General features: G+C 42.4%; 1 protein-coding gene across 1 annotated transcript in view; it reads left to right on the top strand.

Annotated features, from left to right (window-relative positions):
• LOC134610515 (myosin-IIIb-like) overlaps window positions 1-16,114 on the top strand; it is a 301,018-nt gene that overhangs the window by 112,969 nt on the left and 171,935 nt on the right. The window contains exons 10-11 of the mRNA XM_063453481.1: window positions 13,723-13,839; window positions 15,796-15,896. Of these exons, the coding sequence (XP_063309551.1) occupies window positions 13,723-13,839; window positions 15,796-15,896 (218 nt within the window). The remainder of the gene's footprint in view (window positions 1-13,722; window positions 13,840-15,795; window positions 15,897-16,114) is intronic.

Raw genomic sequence — 16,114 nt, 5'->3', positions numbered from 1 at the left:
AACTCGCACTAGGATGCTATCTCACCGCTGCCACCAATGTAACGGATCGACGGGCACCCCGACTGGGTACCTCCGTTGAAGGATGCTCCTAGTGCTTCCTGAGGCCTCCAAGCACTGCAGCAGACACCATAACCACCGTAGACTCCTCCAGAGAGCAAAACCGGAACCAGCTATTCCAAGAGCTTAGCAGTGATTCAGCCCACCTGTGGGCGGCGTGAGGCTTCCGCGTGACCTGTGGGCGGCGTGAGGCTTCCGCGTGACCTGTGGGCGGCGTGAGGCTTCCGCGTGACCTGTGGGCGGCGTGAGGCTTCCGCGTGACCTGTGGGCGGCGTGAGGCTTCCGCGTGACCTGTGGGCGGCGTGAGGCTTCCGCGTGACCTGTGGGCGGCGTGAGGCTTCCGCGTGACCTGTGGGCGGCGTGAGGCTTCGGCGTCACTTGTTTTGCGTCATTTATTCCATGTCCAAGCTGCCAACATTCAGACACAGATGGTGATCTAAATAGATGGAAGGAAGGATTTCTGGCACTTGTTTTGAATACATTTGGCAGCTGATACTTCCCAAACCAGAGTATCTTCTTTCTGGCTGTAGTATAGGTGATACTAGAAAGGAGTTTAGGGAAGCCGCGCCTTCAGGGTGCTCACAGGTCCATATAGGGGTTTGTTGGTTTATATAAAAAAGAACAAGACATCGAATACAGTGTAATATTTCCTTAGACTGGTGAATAAAGGAAAAACACTCACAATTTTCTGGAGCTTATGATCAGCTCAAGATACATGTGGGCGGTATGATCTCCACCTTTGGATATGTGGATGCTTCTGGTCCTTTGAGGGTGGGTTTCCCTCAAAGGACCCAGGTTAGTGGGTCGCTTTGGTGTCAGGAGTGGGTGTATTTATCTACAATTGCAGATCACCGTGATCTGCTTACTAGGTGCCCTCTCCTACTTGCTGGGAAAATGTATTATATCTGTTCAAAGGGACACTGCAGACCCCTAAAGCAGTTTTTCTTGCTGTAGTCCTTTGTTTGAAGTGTCTTTTATTTTTATTTTTTTTACATTTTATTTTACAAAAGGTTCATATTTCAATAGAAATTGGCACATTTCTAAAGTACCTTTTTTAAACCTCCCCGGCTGTCAATCAGATAACCTGTCCTGTTACTTCCTGGCTTGTTTAGCTCAGCGGAGATAAACTCAAGAGTAGACTTGAGCGGACACCTGGATGTTTGGGTTCGCCGGGTTTGGCCGAACTTCGGCAAAAAATTTGAAATTTTGAAATGCTGCCTCCTGCTAAGACGTTCCATATCAGCTGGTGGTGCTGGTTGTTGTGGCGTGCTGACAAAGCTTTTCCACATTTCAGCCATGCTAACCCCTGCCTTCTGAGGTTCTGGCGGTGCCCCAGCTGCGTTGGCGACCTCTTCCTCCTCCTCTGCCTTCACCTTGTGCTTCCACTGAGCCCCCGGTGTCAGTTGGGAATGCCCTCAGCAGCACGTCTACCGGCGTGCGCTTGTAGTCACGCATCTTCCAATCGAGCTCCAGTGAGGGAATTAAGGACGGCACGTTGTCCTTGTAACGGGGATCCAGCAGGGTGGCCTCCCAGTTATCAGCACAAGTTAGAATGTGGGCAACTCGGCAGTCGTTGCGCAGGCACTGCAACATGTAGTTGCTCATGTGTGCCAGGCTGCCCAGAGGCAAGGACAAGCTGTCCTCTGTGGGAGGTGTATCGTCTGTGTCCTCTGTATCCCCCCAGCCATGCTCCAGTGATGCCCACGAGCTGCATAGGGTGCCACCCTGCTGTGAACACAGTTCCTCCTCCTCATCCTCCAGAACTGTGCCCTGGCTGGACAATTGTGTACCTGTCCTATGCTGGTGCAGGAACCCACCCTCCGAGCCACTTGTGAATGACTGGCCTGATAACCGTGGAAATTACTCCCCTTCCTCCTCTTCTTCCTCCTCCTCCTTCCTCCTGTGTCACATCTTCTTCCATCATCACCCGAAGCGTTTTTTTTCAAGGAGACATAGAAGCGGGATAGTAAGGCTGAGTACGGCGTCATCGGCACTGGCCATGTTGGTGGAGTACTTGAAACAATGCAACATGGCATACAGGTCTCGCATGGAGGCCCACTCATTGGTGGTTGTAGCGAAAGCCACTTCGCCACTGTGGTTTGGAGGGGGCTGCTTGCCCGCCTCTTACCCTGTGACTACGGTCCCTGGGCGATTTGGCCCTTTATGCACGGTATTTGGGCATACTGTGGGTTATTGGGCTGCCCCAGGATTATGGGCCCTCTCATCAGCCCATACGAAACTTAAACCCCATGGCGTTTGAACTGTGTTTGTGGCATCTAAACGCTGTTTGGATATGTTGAGCGCTCAGATCCAAGCCATCTGGGGATGGGTTGAATGTGGGGGTTCTGTTTAGTATAACAGGAGTTATGTATTTTTATGTCTTTTGGTGGTTGCTGGTAACATGTGCTTAATGGAGGCTGTGTTTGTCCCTGGATATAATTAAATCAGCTTCTCCATTGTCTCCAGGATAGAGGATTCTGGGGAACTAGTTTGAGCTTCTAAAAACCATGCTTCCAGAAGGTCAAATGCACATTTGTACTAACTTTTGAACCCCTGGTCCAATTCGTATGATTTTTGGAGTATGTTGTTCCCCCGAATGGATTGATTGTGAATATGTATTTTTATGCGAATGTGATGTATATTTTGGGAGTTATGAATGTTGTGTAAAAACTGTATTTTCCCTACCTAGGATAATTGTATTTCCTGTGTGTACAGATAATTAGTTTACAGGTAGAGGGGAGGGCTATGTGTGGGATGTAACTATTGTGTGATTGGTTAATGTACGTTACTGTGTGTCCCTCCCCTTCATGGGAGCACCTAATAAAAAGGGCTGCAAGCTAGCAGCCAGGGAGTTCTATTTTTACCCTCAACTTGAGTCCTGTCTCTTATTGGGGGAATCTGCTACAAGGGATTGCTATGCTAGGCATATTCCCTTGCTATAATCACTGAGCTCTTGTAAGAGCTTGTTCCTGCTTCGTTCTGAAGGGAGATAGCTGCAGCCTGCAGTGCTTATGGTGTCTGGTGGAGTGCTTGGAGTCCTCTGGAAGCGCTAGGAGCAGCTTTCAACGGAGGTACCCAGTCGGGGTGCCAGGCGATCCGTTACAGTGGTGAAGTGGTGCTGTTCCGCAGAGCGACTGACCCATGCGTGCTGCAGCTGAAACTCCACTATCGCCTGCTGCTGCTCGCACAGTCTCTCCAGCATGTGCAAGGTGGAGTTCCACCTTCTGGGCATGTCGCATATGAGGCGGTGAGCGGTAAGACTGAAGTTACGCTGCAGCTCAGACAGCAGCTCTGATATATCTGGATAGTTTCTCAGGAATTTCTGCACCACCAAATTCAGCTAGGCCCAGAGCGGCTACGAGATTTTGCCTATTATTGCACACCACCAGCTTGAGGCTCAATGGCAGCAACCGCTCATCGGTCTGTTGTTCCATGCCTGTCCACAGCACCTGCGCGGTGTGGGGTGTTTCCCCCCAAACATATGAGTTTTAAAACGGCCTGCTGTCGTTTCCCCCTGGCTGTGCTGAAGTTGGTGGTGAAGGTGTTATGCTGACCGGATGAGGAGGTGGTAGAGGAGGAGGAAGCGGAGTAGGAGGTAAAGAGAAATACCCTGCAATCCTCTGTGGCGGAAGGACATGCGCCAAACTGCTATCCGCCTCAGGCCCAGTCACCACTACATTTGCCCAGTGTTGAAATTCGTATTATAGAGAATGATTGAATGCTTATTCTCTGAGAAGCCATAAACATGACTTCTAGTAAAAAGCCGCAGGTATGCGCAGTCCACTATGACTGTGGTAGTGCAGTGCGCGCTCACAAATTGCTCATTCATGAACAGAAAAGGACAAAATCATCACGCCATTTATATAGATGTTGGGATATGATTGGGAAGTTTAATTTCCAAACCTCTGGTACAAAGGGCTTTGGAGAGTGGCTAGACGCCGTGCTTTCAAAACCTCCAACAAGAGAACAAAAAAAATAATTGGGAGAATGGACAAAGGGAAACATATTTAAGGCACTATGACAACTTCATTAGCGATAAGTAGAAAATGTGAAGTATCAGAGTTAAAAAAACTCACACTATAACCCTATATGGTAAACAAAGCTGAGCAGGGATGACCCAAAATCAGTGGCCAAATTCAAGCTGGATTAAAGGAACCAGGAGGCTAAGTTAAGTTAAACTAGGAATAAAAGGAATGAACACACTTACGGGTCCGATACCACGCAAGGGCACTGGTCTAAAGACTTAGAGGATTGCATCACAATGTGTTGAATAAGGTGCCAACGGCTAATAGATAAAAGGTGCAATGGTTGCAGGTCATATGATTTGGGGATTGATTGAACCAGAACAATTTAAATGCGACAGCGTGAAAAATACAGTGCACCCAGATGGCGGAGACTGAGATGATATTAACTCGAGTGTCAAAGGTGTTAAATGATCCCAAGGAATGATACAAGTGTCTGGAAGGCTGGCTCATCAGAATTCTTAAGTGATCTTACATAGACATAATGCTAATTACAATATGGGAACAAATCTGTTTAAAAACCCAGAGTCCTCCCTACATATTGGGCTATGTTGATACCCTTAAAAGATGAACAAAAGTATTTGTATACCAATATAAATGTATTTATTATTAGATGATAAATAAAAAGATAGCTAAATAGATCTATAATTAATGAGATTGATATAATATATGATATATAGTCTAATATAGCTATCTCGAAATATAAAAAACATACAATGATATAAAAATGAACAAATATAAATGAAACAGCTCAATAAAAGTACCTAACCTCGGTGGGGGCCCCCACCGAGGTATAAACCAGAGGAATGCTCGGGAGCAGGACGAAATCCGGCGTGTAAGGAGTGCAGTGCTGAACCGCGGTCGGAGTCTTCTAAAAAGACCGCGGTGAGTAGAGAAGGCACTCCAACAGGGGACGCGTTGCACCACGGTCGGTGCCTTCAAAAAAGACCGCGGTGTACGAGGACCGGCCGGCAGCAGAACACGCTTCAAGTAGATACTCACGGGGATTTCCTGTACCCGACCTCTTCCTGCAACAGCTGATCAGGGTGTCGAGTTAACAGCTGTGGCTCATCGACGCGTTTCGTCCCGCCCACGGGACTTTCTCAAGATGCAGAAACAGCCACAGTTCGAACTTTAAATACACCCACCAATTAGCCATTAAATACAAAATAAATGAACAAAAATTGAATAAAGATGAATAAAAATAGCAACTAGAAAATAAATAAATCTACCCATAGAGCACACAAGAGAAAAGGGTAAACCTCTTGGACATCCATATATGTACATAAATTTTTAAAAACATAAAAGACCAAAATGTACCAATAAACACCTCTAATACAGAACCCCTGTAATTTAAAGGGACAGATGCTGATCGTGTATATAAATGACAATAAGCTTCAAGAGCGGTCTAAAGTCAACAGTACTTATACTATGTAATATATCTCAAGATATTTACACAGAAAAATTCTTATATATCTGTACCAAACCAGAGAACCGACATAGAAATAAGCAAATATAAACAAACAAACGAACCAGATGGTAAAGATCTTAATATAGATCTGACTCTTCACAGAAGACATAGATAGAAGGTGTAAGCCCCTAAAAGTTAATTCTACCTTTCCCCCCCCCCCCCCAAAAAAAGGGGGGGCCAGAGATTACAGCAATAAATGACTGTAATACGGAGCCCCTATTAATTATATAAAGGAGCAAACATTCGTTATGCATAGGGGTTTAAAGCGCGATCTAAAATCGCAAGTGCTTATGGTAAGTACCCCATAATATTTGCACAAAACCATCTAATCAGGACCCAAAAAAAAAAAAAAAAAAAAAAAAAAACACAGAACCAACATAAGGGTATATGAATGTGAATAAACAGAAAAGGACCAATAATAGAACCCTTAGAACAAATCTAACTCCTCATTCAGGCCGTTCGGTGCCATGGTATTCAACCTAAAAATCCACATGGATTCGCATTTGATAAGTTCCCTCTTCCTTTTGGCCAAATCTTGGAATGGGGGAATATGCGTTAGGCCCAATAACCTGATGCCAGAAGGATTATTGTCGTGAAAGGTAGAAAAGTGTCGAGCTACTGAAGATTTGCAGTTGTTACGAATTATAGCTGTTCTGTGTTCACGGAACCTGCATTTCAAGGGTCTAATTGTTTGGCCCACATACTGCCGATCACAGGGACAAATTAACAAGTATACCACAAAGGAGGTGTTACAACTGATATCTGATTGAACAAAAAAATTTTCAGTACTGTTAAAGGGGCTAAAACTCGAGGTAGAGTGCCAAATAAAGCCACATGTCAAGCATTTAGTGTGACCACAACGTTTACTTGTGAAGCCCTTCTTTGTCAGTGTCGTTTTTCTCCTCTCTATGTGGCATGGCAATTTGGAGGGTGCTAGAATGTTCTTCAAACTAGGTGCCTTCCTGAATGTGACTCTTGGTGAATCCGAAATGCAGAAAGATAGCCAAGGATCTTTCCTCAGAATGGGCCAGTACTTATGAAGGATCTCAATGATGTCATCATACGCTTTACTAAAAGAAGTTGTAAAAATGGGTGTAGTGCCCTTACCCACTTCCTTGGTGCTGATGTTAAACTTAGCTGCCTTACATTTCGGAACTTGAACATTGTCCAAAAGTTGGAGAATCATATAGTGCTCATCTGTGTGTAATTTCTGCTCGTGATATGTACTTACGAGGGATGGCCTCGAGCTGGGAAGATCCATAACATGATTCCCTAGGATGGAAGTATCACCATAGTTAAGCCCCTTTAAATAAGCATTCAGAATCTTGTACGGTGGGTAGGACTTTTCAACGAAACGTTGGCATAGAACAAAAGATTCTCTTTCATAATCAGACAGAAACGAACAGTTCCGTTTGATTCTGATGAATTGTCCCAGAGGGATGTTATGAATCCATGTGGGATGATGACAGCTATTGGCGTGTAAATAACCGTTTACATCCACACTCTTCTGGAAAGTTTTAGTGATGATTCTACTCCCAAGGCCTGTAAGAGTTAGGTCTAAAAAATCAATTGTGGACCTGTGTTTCTTATGTGTGAAGGAAAGACCCCATCTGTTGTTGTTAATGTAAGTCATAAAATTGTCTATATCTTCCCAATCACCCCTCCAGATAATTAGAATGTCATCGATAAATCTTCGATATAGGGCGAGCCGCTCCATCCAGTGTGGTTCCGCAAAGATCATTTCTTGTTCCCAATGGCCCATAAACAAGTTTGCGTAGGAAGGAGCGAAACTCGCCCCCATCGCAGTTCCCTTCTTTTGTATGAAGAACTTTCCATTAAATTCAAAATAATTGTGTTTCAACATAAATTCAGTAAAACTAATAATGAATTGTGATTGCTTCTCTGGGAGGAGTGGATCTGCTCCCAGATAAAGGGAAAGGGCTTTTAGGCCCAAAGTGTGGTCAATGTTTGAATAGAGGGCTGCTACGTCTATCGTTAACCAACAATACTGTTCAGACCATTCAATCTCCTTAACTAGGGACAACACATGTCCTGTGTCTTTCACAAAGGATGGCAGATGGGGAACATATCTTTGCAGATGAAAATCAACCCATTTGGAGATAGGTGAGATCAATGAATTTATACCCGATATTATAGGGCGGCCAGGGGGGTTGGTAAGGGACTTATGTACTTTAGGCAGGTGGTAAAAAATGGGAATCTCTCCTTGTGCTGACAGAAAAAAGCTCCTTTCTTTTTTATCGATAGCACCACACAGTGAGGCTGCTTCTATGAGGTCTCTCAGTTCACCCCTGAAACGCAAAGTGGGGTCACTTCCCAGGACCTCATAATAATCCCTATTTTCGAGTATTCGCTCTGATTCCTTCAGGTAAGCAGTTCTATCCAACAAAACAATCCCCCCTCCCTTGTCCGCCCCTTTAATGATGAGGTTATTATTAGCTTTTAAACTAGTAATAGCTGCTAATTCAGCTTTATCCAAATTACTGCAAACTCGGTCTTTTCTCTTTTTAAGGTTATTGCAGAGAGTTCTTAGGTCGTTTAAAACCAAATCATAGAACATTTGGATATATGGACCTTTATCTATCTGGGGATAATACATAGAGGGGGGTTTAAGGCCAGATGGAATGATGGCCTCTATGATGTTTGATGTATCCTCATACAGACTTGATGGTACTTCCTGTTCATCCAGAAGAGAAATTAAATTATAAAAGACAATTTTATCCTGTGGGGTATTAAAGGCTTTAGGACAAACCTCCACGCCTTTAGAATCTCTGATGTTGAAGGATCTAACTACAGTCAGTTTCCTGACAAAGTAGTTTAGGTCCTTAAACAGATCAATAATACTAGGTAATCTGTCTGGAGCATATTTCAATCCTTTATTAAGCAAGGAGATTTCCCCTGTATTGAGGGTATGGGAGGATAGATTGAACAAGCCTCTCAGAGACATCTCATTTTGGCTGGGCTGTCCCTTCCTTCCTCTTGTTCCCCTATGGGGGCACCCCTCTTTTTGTGCATGTTTCTGAACATAGGGAAGGTTCTCTCCCCCACTGTTTGGGGGGGGGGCAGCTCTAAAAAATGATCCCGTGTACTGGGACCATTGCTCCTATAAGGGAAATTCTGCTTGGGTCAGCCCTTGTCATCAGCTAAGCGCCCCAGTTTCCACCATTCATATTCCCCTTCTAAAGGGATCCAGAGACAGAAATATAGGTCCTATGCTGATACAGTTAAAAATGACCCGAGTGCATCCACTTCCAATGGGACTAAGTTTGAATATAGGAGGAGTCACCGTCCCACGCCTTCTCGTAATAAAGGCGAATCACCTAACCCGAATTATACTGTGTTGGGAAGAAATAGTCGACATTCCAATACTAGGGAGGAGGGGTCTGGGAGGGGAGTCGATCAGGTTCTTGATCTAGGTGCCAAACCCAAGCAGAATTTCCCTTATAGGAGCAATGGTCCCAGTACACGGGATCATTTTTTAGAGCTGCCCCCCCCCCAAACAGTGGGGGAGAGAACCTTCCCTATGTTCAGAAACATGCACAAAAAGAGGGGTGCCCCCATAGGGGAACAAGAGGAAGGAAGGGACAGCCCAGCCAAAATGAGATGTCTCTGAGAGGCTTGTTCAATCTATCCTCCCATACCCTCAATACAGGGGAAATCTCCTTGCTTAATAAAGGATTGAAATATGCTCCAGACAGATTACCTAGTATTATTGATCTGTTTAAGGACCTAAACTACTTTGTCAGGAAACTGACTGTAGTTAGATCCTTCAACATCAGAGATTCTAAAGGCGTGGAGGTTTGTCCTAAAGCCTTTAATACCCCACAGGATAAAATTGTCTTTTATAATTTAATTTCTCTTCTGGATGAACAGGAAGTACCATCAAGTCTGTATGAGGATACATCAAACATCATAGAGGCCATCATTCCATCTGGCCTTAAACCCCCCTCTATGTATTATCCCCAGATAGATAAAGGTCCATATATCCAAATGTTCTATGATTTGGTTTTAAACGACCTAAGAACTCTCTGCAATAACCTTAAAAAGAGAAAAGACCGAGTTTGCAGTAATTTGGATAAAGCTGAATTAGCAGCTATTACTAGTTTAAAAGCTAATAATAACCTCATCATTAAAGGGGCGGACAAGGGAGGGGGGATTGTTTTGTTGGATAGAACTGCTTACCTGAAGGAATCAGAGCGAATACTCGAAAATAGGGATTATTATGAGGTCCTGGGAAGTGACCCCACTTTGCGTTTCAGGGGTGAACTGAGAGACCTCATAGAAGCAGCCTCACTGTGTGGTGCTATCGATAAAAAAGAAAGGAGCTTTTTTCTGTCAGCACAAGGAGAGATTCCCATTTTTTACCACCTGCCTAAAGTACATAAGTCCCTTACCAACCCCCCTGGCCGCCCTATAATATCGGGTATAAATTCATTGATCTCACCTATCTCCAAATGGGTTGATTTTCATCTGCAAAGATATGTTCCCCATCTGCCATCCTTTGTGAAAGACACAGGACATGTGTTGTCCCTAGTTAAGGAGATTGAATGGTCTGAACAGTATTGTTGGTTAACGATAGACGTAGCAGCCCTCTATTCAAACATTGACCACACTTTGGGCCTAAAAGCCCTTTCCCTTTATCTGGGAGCAGATCCACTCCTCCCAGAGAAGCAATCACAATTCATTATTAGTTTTACTGAATTTATGTTGAAACACAATTATTTTGAATTTAATGGAAAGTTCTTCATACAAAAGAAGGGAACTGCGATGGGGGCGAGTTTCGCTCCTTCCTACGCAAACTTGTTTATGGGCCATTGGGAACAAGAAATGATCTTTGCGGAACCACACTGGATGGAGCGGCTCGCCCTATATCGAAGATTTATCGATGACATTCTAATTATCTGGAGGGGTGATTGGGAAGATATAGACAATTTTATGACTTACATTAACAACAACAGATGGGGTCTTTCCTTCACACATAAGAAACACAGGTCCACAATTGATTTTTTAGACCTAACTCTTACAGGCCTTGGGAGTAGAATCATCACTAAAACTTTCCAGAAGAGTGTGGATGTAAACGGCTATTTACACGCCAACAGCTGTCATCATCCCACATGGATACATAATATCCCTCTGGGACAATTCATCAGAATCAAACGGAACTGTTCGTTTCTGTCTGATTATGAAAGAGAATCTTTTGTTCTATGCCAACGTTTCGTTGAAAAGTCCTACCCACCGTACAAGATTCTGAATGCTTATTTAAAGGGGCTTAACTATGGTGATACTTCCATCCTAGGGAATCATGTTATGGATCTTCCCAGCTCGAGGCCATCCCTCGTAAGTACATATCACGAGCAGAAATTACACACAGATGAGCACTATATGATTCTCCAACTTTTGGACAATGTTCAAGTTCCGAAATGTAAGGCAGCTAAGTTTAACATCAGCACCAAGGAAGTGGGTAAGGGCACTACACCCATTTTTACAACTTCTTTTAGTAAAGCGTATGATGACATCATTGAGATCCTTCATAAGTACTGGCCCATTCTGAGGAAAGATCCTTGGCTATCTTTCTGCATTTCGGATTCACCAAGAGTCACATTCAGGAAGGCACCTAGTTTGAAGAACATTCTAGCACCCTCCAAATTGCCATGCCACATAGAGAGGAGAAAAACGACACTGACAAAGAAGGGCTTCACAAGTAAACGTTGTGGTCACACTAAATGCTTGACATGTGGCTTTATTTGGCACTCTACCTCGAGTTTTAGCCCCTTTAACAGTACTGAAAATTTTTTTGTTCAATCAGATATCAGTTGTAACACCTCCTTTGTGGTATACTTGTTAATTTGTCCCTGTGATCGGCAGTATGTGGGCCAAACAATTAGACCCTTGAAATGCAGGTTCCGTGAACACAGAACAGCTATAATTCGTAACAACTGCAAATCTTCAGTAGCTCGACACTTTTCTACCTTTCACGACAATAATCCTTCTGGCATCAGGTTATTGGGCCTAACGCATATTCCCCCATTCCAAGATTTGGCCAAAAGGAAGAGGGAACTTATCAAATGCGAATCCATGTGGATTTTTAGGTTGAATACCATGGCACCGAACGGCCTGAATGAGGAGTTAGATTTGTTCTAAGGGTTCTATTATTGGTCCTTTTCTGTTTATTCACATTCATATACCCTTATGTTGGTTCTGTGTTTTTTTTTTTTTTTTTTTTTTTTTTTGGGTCCTGATTAGATGGTTTTGTGCAAATATTATGGGGTACTTACCATAAGCACTTGCGATTTTAGATCGCGCTTTAAACCCCTATGCATAACGAATGTTTGCTCCTTTATATAATTAATAGGGGCTCCGTATTACAGTCATTTATTGCTGTAATCTCTGGCCCCCCCTTTTTTTGGGGGGGGGGGAAAAAGGTAGAATTAACTTTTAGGGGCTTACACCTTCTATCTATGTCTTCTGTGAAGAGTCAGATCTATATTAAGATCTTTACCATCTGGTTCGTTTGTTTGTTTATATTTGCTTATTTCTATGTCGGTTCTCTGGTTTGGTACAGATATATAAGAATTTTTCTGTGTAAATATCTTGAGATATATTACATAGTATAAGTACTGTTGACTTTAGACCGCTCTTGAAGCTTATTGTCATTTATATACACGATCAGCATCTGTCCCTTTAAATTACAGGGGTTCTGTATTAGAGGTGTTTATTGGTACATTTTGGTCTTTTATGTTTTTAAAAATTTATGTACATATATGGATGTCCAAGAGGTTTACCCTTTTCTCTTGTGTGCTCTATGGGTAGATTTATTTATTTTCTAGTTGCTATTTTTATTCATCTTTATTCAATTTTTGTTCATTTATTTTGTATTTAATGGCTAATTGGTGGGTGTATTTAAAGTTCGAACTGTGGCTGTTTCTGCATCTTGAGAAAGTCCCGTGGGCGGGACGAAACGCGTCGATGAGCCACAGCTGTTAACTCGACACCCTGATCAGCTGTTGCAGGAAGAGGTCGGGTACAGGAAATCCCCGTGAGTATCTACTTGAAGCGTGTTCTGCTGCCGGCCGGTCCTCGTACACCGCGGTCTTTTTTGAAGGCACCGACCGTGGTGCAACGCGTCCCCTGTTGGAGTGCCTTCTCTACTCACCACGGTCTTTTTAGAAGACTCCGACCGCGGTTCAGCACTGCACTCCTTACACGCCGGATTTCGTCCTGCTCCCGAGCATTCCTCTGGTTTATACCTCGGTGGGGGCCCCCACCGAGGTTAGGTACTTTTATTGAGCTGTTTCATTTATATTTGTTCATTTTTATATCATTGTATGTTTTTTATATTTCGAGATAGCTATATTAGACTATATATCATATATTATATCAATCTCATTAATTATAGATCTATTTAGCTATCTTTTTATTTATCATCTAATAATAAATACATTTATATTGGTATACAAATACTTTTGTTCATCTTTTCAGTTTATTTAGGTGCGCACATGCATTTTATATCGTGAGCTTACACTCATATTTAGTCGCTTGTATATGTATGTTGCTGCCCATTTTGATTTATTTTTCGATATTAACTACACCGTGTTTTTTAATTTGTTACTCTCTATATGTTGATACCCTTGCACAGCACCCAGACAGATTGGGTGTGTGCGTGGTATAAATGTATTGTAATTCTGTAACCTTATTATTCTGTCCAGTTTAATTGATTACAAGCTGGTTATCCAAGTATCAGTGGTGAGAGAAGAATTATAGCATTAATGCAGGTTGCCTTGTAGTTCAGAGCACGCAGTAGCCAGTCAGTGTCAGTGGCCGAGCTGTGCACAAACACTAAAAAGGAATGTTTTTTTTTCTGGCATGTGGGGCTTGACTAGTGAGGCCGGCTGACGGTGCTGAATTCGGAATAACTTTTTTTTGTGTGTGTGCAAAAACTGCAAATATTTGAGTATGAAAAAAATAATTACAAATACACCATATTAGTAAGGCCAAATTCAAATGCATTAAAGTTCTTAGTGCCCACAGTATCCCAGTTATTTTTTTTATTTAAGGTTCAAGTGAGCAATATCAGGAAAATAGAAAAAAGAAATCATATTTAATCTAATCTGTCTTTAGCAAAATTCTGGTTTCACTGACCAATTTCTTCCACAGACTCCCGGGACTCCATTGCCCGCGTTGTGTATGCCCGTATGTTTGGGTGGATAGTTACTAAGGTTAACGAATTACTTCTTGGTGACCTGAATATGAAGGAAGACACACAGGAAATTGGTGAGTACCTTTAAATGGGAACCATAAATCACATCACATCCAAAATGATTTGTGCTTATAGTAACTCTAGCATGGCAGTCTATCGCTGCTGTTACGTTCAGAGAGCCCGATCTCTTTAATAAAAATTCACAATATTTGACGTATAGAAAAGTAAAGGTGCGATATCTGCAGATTTAACAATGGAAGCTACCACGTAGAGTATAACAATGTAATTTACACTAAGCACTTTAACAAGAGCAAAGACTGAATGGATGAGAGCACTCCAGACCCCTAAAGCTCTTTAACTTGCTGAAATGCTTTGTGTTAAAGTATATTCTTTTTTTATTTAGCAAAAAGTACAGATTTCAATAGCAATTTTCACTTTTATAAATTACCTGGTTACACCCCCTGGCTGTCAATCAGATAACCCGTTCTGTTACTTCCTCATTTGTTTAGCTCAGGGGAGATAAACTCAGGAGGCAGCAATTGCCCAAAGCACCTGCCTTGCAAAGATCCCTCATTGAGCTGCATTGGGAGTCTGTGATTGGACATCCACAGAAAGTCTGGGCGGGGTTAGAAGGGGAGGGCTTGCAAAGTCAGCAGACTTCTAACAACACAATCACACACTCAACGGACACTCAGCCCTTCTGAACCAGGTTACAATAATCTCACAATACTTTTTGTAGCTGCGTTATTCCATGTCCGTTGTAATTATGTTTAGTGGTATTGTATTCTCTTTCATTATAGAACTATCCCGCCAGAGACCCAGTTACCCCACCGAACCAATATACAAGCCATCTTTATTACTCTTATATAAATATAAGGCCAAGTGTAAATCCAAATGTAAAAACTTGCTGGAAGATCAAACCTCAGAGACAGGGTAGTTCCTCTGGAATGGGGTAAGATCAGAGTATTCTTGGCAGTCAAATATGCAACAGAAGGACAGAACTAATGGTGCAGAAAATCCCAGAATAGCATAAAAGTAAATAAAATGACTATGGTTCTACTTACATTTGATAGAGCTTAACCTCGCTCTAGTCTGAATGGCGTACAGTGGTACAATCCCCACTTATAGGATACGTAGGATGGTGTAGGTAGGCAGATGTATCATCGGTATGAAGATCAAAAAACATATAAAAGAGACAGCACTAGTGCTCACAGTATTAAAAGGTACCAGGAGTATAAATTAATGAATTGGTACTCACATTTAATCGGGCAGACTAACTGCTCAATGTACAAACAACAAAAGTTAAATACAATTGGATATGGGTGGATTGGCGCTATTGAATTGTAAGAGATGCAGCAACCCTAGTGTCAATACACTACATAAAGTGCAAAAACAAGGACAAAGTACAGGGTGCACAATTAAAAACACCACCACACAATGTGATCTACTTATATCAAGGAGGACCTTCCAATTTGTCTCTGGTTATCTGTAACATATACAACTGTGCATAGTGTAATACTGGATATACACCGATATTAAGGTACACAGAGGCAATGGGTCACTCACTCTTCCTAGAGCCACGTATAGCATCCTGGAATTCTGTTACTCCCAAATATTCAGGAAACTTGAAGGTTATTCTCAAATCAATTTACTTCAATAAAGTGCAGAAAACAGGATATAGCAGCAGACAAATAATTAAAAATATCCAAAGTAAAAGCACAACGCGTTTCGCCCATATAGGTCTTCCTCAGGTGCAAGGTTCCCCATTCCCCATGTTTGTTTAAATAGTAGTCTGGGGGTGTTGAATTTTGAACTTCCTACAAATATCTTTTAGTTTGGTGTATTAGAGCTGATCCTCTTTTATCCTTTTGTCTAACTCCAGGTAGACTGTGTCTAAACCAATTCTCCGTCACCTGCTACTATCGATTTGCCCCAAATTCGATTTGTTTTAGAATTATTTGTCACTGTTTATTTTCCTCTGAAGGTTTGACAGGTTGCCTTTATTGATGTAAATGATGTTTCTCTTTTAGGCATATTAGATATTTTTGGCTTTGAAAATTTTTCAGTGAATCGATTTGAACAGCTGTGCATCAACCTTGCGAACGAGCAGCTACAACACTTTTTCAATCATGTAAGTACACATAAAGTTGTAGATGCCAAAGCTGTTTTCTTTCCCAAGCAGGGATTTCTCTGGAATTTCCTGAACTGCATGCATGTGCTATAGCGCTGCTTGCTTATTTATTGAACGAAATGAATAAGAAGGGAGAAGGCTGGAGGTATTAGGAGGACAGTGTGTATACTTGCCTCCAAGCCTCTATACATCACCTATTGTCACTGTTAGATACGCTT

The sequence above is a fragment of the Pelobates fuscus genome, chromosome 5 (assembly GCF_036172605.1).
Source record: "Pelobates fuscus isolate aPelFus1 chromosome 5, aPelFus1.pri, whole genome shotgun sequence".
In the NCBI taxonomy this organism is placed as follows: Eukaryota; Metazoa; Chordata; class Amphibia; order Anura; family Pelobatidae; genus Pelobates; species Pelobates fuscus.
The sequence above is the reverse complement of the archived record's forward strand: the minus strand, read 5'-3'. Positions and strand labels throughout refer to the sequence as shown.